Source organism: Belonocnema kinseyi, chromosome 1, assembly GCF_010883055.1.
Source record: "Belonocnema kinseyi isolate 2016_QV_RU_SX_M_011 chromosome 1, B_treatae_v1, whole genome shotgun sequence".
NCBI classification, from domain to species: domain Eukaryota; kingdom Metazoa; phylum Arthropoda; class Insecta; order Hymenoptera; family Cynipidae; genus Belonocnema; species Belonocnema kinseyi.
This window is the reverse complement of record NC_046657.1, coordinates 95273882-95278207: the sequence shown is the minus strand read 5'-3', so window position 1 is coordinate 95278207 and position 4326 is coordinate 95273882. Positions and strand designations below refer to the sequence as shown.

The window sequence follows — 4326 nt, the reverse complement described above, 5'->3', positions numbered from 1 at the left end:
CAGCAACTTAGGTAAATTATTTTCTAATCTTCACTTAAAGTTTGTACAAGATAAAGGAGAACGATAAGAACGAAGAAAAAGGTTTTGGCGACAATCGTTTCTATTTTTTTTTTAATGAATTTTCATTCAAAATTTTTCCTCCTTTTTAAAACTTTTATGACAGCTTCAATTTGCAGGTATATTTGATTCACTTTCTCAATTAAAAATAAAATTGAAATTGGAAATTAAATGTATTGAAAATTCGAGTAAAAAGGTTCAGACCCCCCGGCGTGAACGACGACGAGACGTAATTTACCGTGACCATAACCCTTCGCTCGATTCCTGGAAAACGAAGAAAAAAATGACAGAAAAAAATTGGTGGCAGCCATGCACTTGTCGTGGCAGCCAACACCTGCTTGAAGTGGCGAGCCCTGATGTAAAGTATACAATTTGGAAGGAGAATATAAGTATAACTTTTTTTACACATTTGAAATATGTAATTGTTTATTAAAAATGAGTTATTTGGTATTGCCCATTTTATCTTTCCTTGCACATTTACTTTATCATTCTATTATTACCAAGAAGATTTGTATATAAGTTATATTTGTGAGAGTTATTCCTAGTTATTATTTTATATGTTTATACATTATTGATAAGTTTAACCTGCGACACCAACTAAGCTCTTTTATATGTACAATAAACAATTACATTTTTAAATAATATGGAAATACAATACTTACCACAAAATCGATTTTCGAATGTGTTTTCCACCCCGGGTAGCTCGGTAGGCTCCAAGGTAGGGTCCCCGTTGTGAGCAAAGGACTACTTTTCTTGACCTAGCATGAAAACTTTCATTGTTCTGAGATTGAGACCTATTACAATAACTGAAGTTATAAAGGTATGACAGAACTAAATTTAAATGAGCTGAATCAATTTCGCGATATAATTTTAGTAATATGTAAAAAAGTTCATAAAAATCGGTTAATATTTTCACTAAATTTGTCCAAGAAAATACATTACTGGACGGCCATTCCAAAGTAACGGATGGGACATTTGCATGCATAAAAACTTGAAAAATCGGATCGGACACAGCAAGGTAACGGATGGGACATGTACGATCAGGAAGTTAGTTTGGTGGCTCTGCAGATAATATATCTTCAATATGAACTAAGAATTGAAAGGAGTAGGATTTAAATAAGTTATCAAAGTTTTAAATAAATGGAAAATTTAATTTTACTGCCAAAAACTCAGGGTTTAAAGGTTTTTTTGCGTAAATTCTTATCAACATCTATATATATATAAAATTAATGCTAATATCACACTACTTTTTTATTTAATCTTCAAAATCACTTTCGCAGTACACACCGCTGTATTTTAAACGTATGTGTTGTAAGGTGCTTAAAATATACTTCGGGTCCACAAGGGAAAATTATGAGTTCATGCAGCGTAGACTTCAAAGTTTGCCCAACAATACAAAAATTGTCAAATTTTTTGAAATGATGGAATGGGCTTAAACCTAAGACAGTCTTGCATTCTTTGAGTGTCACTTGCTCTTTTAAAACATTATTCCATCTGCCATCTGCTCTTTTTTAGGAACTAATGCCATTATTTGAAAAAAAAGTCCACAAATTATATTTTAAGTTTCAGTGAAATAGTCTAGTCAGAAAATTATATGATAACATGTTTACATTAATGTAAATCACAGTATGATAAATGCGTTTATAACTTCCCAAAATATGGATGAAATAAGGCCAGAACAACGAACAATAATAATTTCACAACTTCACTGAGTTCAAAAAGAAACTAGATAGTTTGTATCAGCTCACTAACGTAGTTATGGCATTCGCAAACTTAAGATGTACTCTTAAATAGACTTCAATCCCTTTGCAACTATATTAACTTATTAGGAATAGTGTATTTAATTTAATACGTATGATGTTCCTTGAATCCTGTAAGTAGAATCTGACCGAATTATAATAGTTAAGAATATCCCTGTCATTCAAGTTCTTAAACATTTATAAACTACTTTAAATACAAAAGGATGGGAAATATGAACCTAAAAACAAATATTTTGACTAAATTTTTTCTATTCCACAAGTACTGGAATATATAGTAAATATCTCAAATTTCAAATATTGCTATTTTAAACATTTGTATCGTAACAGTTTGATACCTCACTAATTATAGAGTGGGTGAGAATCTTTGGAACGACCCTCAAAAACCACCGTTAATATATCCGCACCTAAAATGACAAGTTTGATTGTCGATATTTTAAAATATAAAAACATTCAAAATTCTCTTTTTCTAACTCACTGATTATAAAGTGGGTGAGAAAGTTCGGCAAGACCCCAAAAAAACCCCTACCTGAGCATTTTCCAGCATAATTAACAAAGTTGCTGGAATTTCTTCATCTTCCAGGTCGTTTTACTGTTTCCACTTAATTACAACTAATTGCAAATGCAAAATAAAATGTTTGAAAAGAAATAAGCCTTCGTAATAAATATTTTTGATGGCCCTGAAAAGGGCCGATTGTATAAAGGCGAAGGTGCTAAAATGATTAACCACCAAATCCGTAGAGAGTACGGCCTTGACGCTTCAGAGCATAAACGACGTCCATGGCGGTGACAGTCTTTCTCTTGGCATGCTCAGTGTAGGTAACTGCATCACGAATGACGTTTTCAAGAAATACCTTCAAGACACCTCGAGTTTCCTCGTAGATCAAGCCCGAAATACGCTTGACTCCACCGCGACGAGCCAGACGCCGAATAGCTGGCTTGGTGATTCCCTGGATGTTGTCACGAAGAACCTTGCGATGGCGCTTTGCTCCTCCTTTTCCCAATCCTTTACCTCCCTTTCCACGACCAGTCATTTTTCGGCAATAGGTACTACGTCCAACAAATAGGATTGAAAAATAATGAAATTTGAGGTTTTGGCGTCAGTTTTATGCACATCGCGAATCCTATCCCCTCTACGTTGCCGGTAGCCAATGATCGTTGCGTCCTCCCTTCTCTGGCATCCATAGTAAATCAGCGATTCGGGCTCCCTTCTTCATCGCCATATCCAACCAGCGACGCGTACTCCCTTCTCTGGCTACAGTGGTTTGAAAATGGATAAATAAGCGCGTTTTCCCGGGCGAAAATAATCCAGCAGCTAACTTTCGTTTCGTAAGCAGTATCTTTTAAAATGGCTCGCACCAAGCAGACCGCTCGTAAATCAACTGGTGGAAAGGCACCAAGGAAACAGTTGGCCACCAAAGCCGCTCGGAAGAGTGCACCTGCCACTGGCGGAGTGAAGAAACCCCACAGGTACAGGCCTGGAACTGTCGCTCTGCGTGAAATTCGTCGTTACCAGAAAAGCACTGAGCTTTTGATCCGCAAATTACCCTTCCAACGTCTCGTTCGTGAAATCGCTCAGGATTTCAAGACTGACTTGCGTTTCCAAAGCTCTGCTGTTATGGCTCTTCAGGAAGCTAGTGAGGCTTACTTGGTTGGACTTTTCGAAGATACCAACTTGTGCGCTATTCACGCCAAAAGAGTTACTATCATGCCAAAAGACATCCAATTAGCTCGCCGTATTCGTGGAGAACGTGCTTAATTCTGGTTTGTACCAAACAATCGGCCCTTTTCAGGGCCAACAAATATTTTTAACGGAGGTTGATTCTCTTTCTGTCCCCATACTTTATTTTTCTGATTATTTCAGAACAAAATTTCAAAAATATAAAAACTTACAAAATTGGTCATTAAAATTTTGAAGGGAATCGAAATTGCATTAGCGCTTTTACATAAAAATTATTTTCAATTTGATACTACTTTCAAGTACATTGAATGTTTCACAGTCGAAGCTGCTTAAATTGTACAATTTTATATTTCTGGAATTACAAAAATTAGTTATTTGTTCTTCGAGAGTTTAAGGTGGATTTTGTCAACTTTTCATATTCCAAAAATATTATATAACAATTGTACAAGGAGGAATTTACCAAAATTGCATTGTTTGCAGACTTATTGCACGCTTTGGTGAAGTTTAAAGTGAAATTTTTTTCATTTTCATAAAAGCATTTTTTGATCAAGTATTTTACATAGATGGTGTATACAAATGAGGATTTTAATTTGTAGTATCTATCCTTCTCGGAATAAGGCTACTTTAATTTTAGATTATAATAATGTTTCGCATGTGTCAGGTAATATTGCACTTATGTAATAAGATAATATCCAGGAGAAAATTTAAACAAAACCTGGTAAATATTGGTGGAACTTCACCTAAAAAGATCTGTACACTATTTACGTTAATGAAGAGGATACTTCATTATTCAAATCCTACCTTACAGCAAGATATGGTGAGGGAGTTTGT

At 35.0% G+C, this 4326-nt stretch overlaps 1 protein-coding gene across 1 annotated transcript; it reads left to right on the top strand.

Moving 5' to 3' along the window:
* The first annotated feature begins 3125 nt into the window (after positions 1-3125).
* Positions 3126-3608, top strand: LOC117175189 (histone H3). The gene has a single exon (XM_033364820.1). The coding sequence runs from the start codon at positions 3163-3165 to the stop codon at positions 3571-3573; it is 411 nt and encodes a 136-aa protein (XP_033220711.1). The 5' UTR covers positions 3126-3162; the 3' UTR covers positions 3574-3608.
* The last annotated feature ends 718 nt before the right edge of the window (positions 3609-4326 follow it).

Excerpts from the sequence above, each read along its gene's own strand:
- LOC117175189 (XM_033364820.1), top strand. The coding sequence starts at position 3,163 with ATGGCTCGCACCAAGCAGACCGCTCGTAAATCAACTGGTGGAAAGGCA.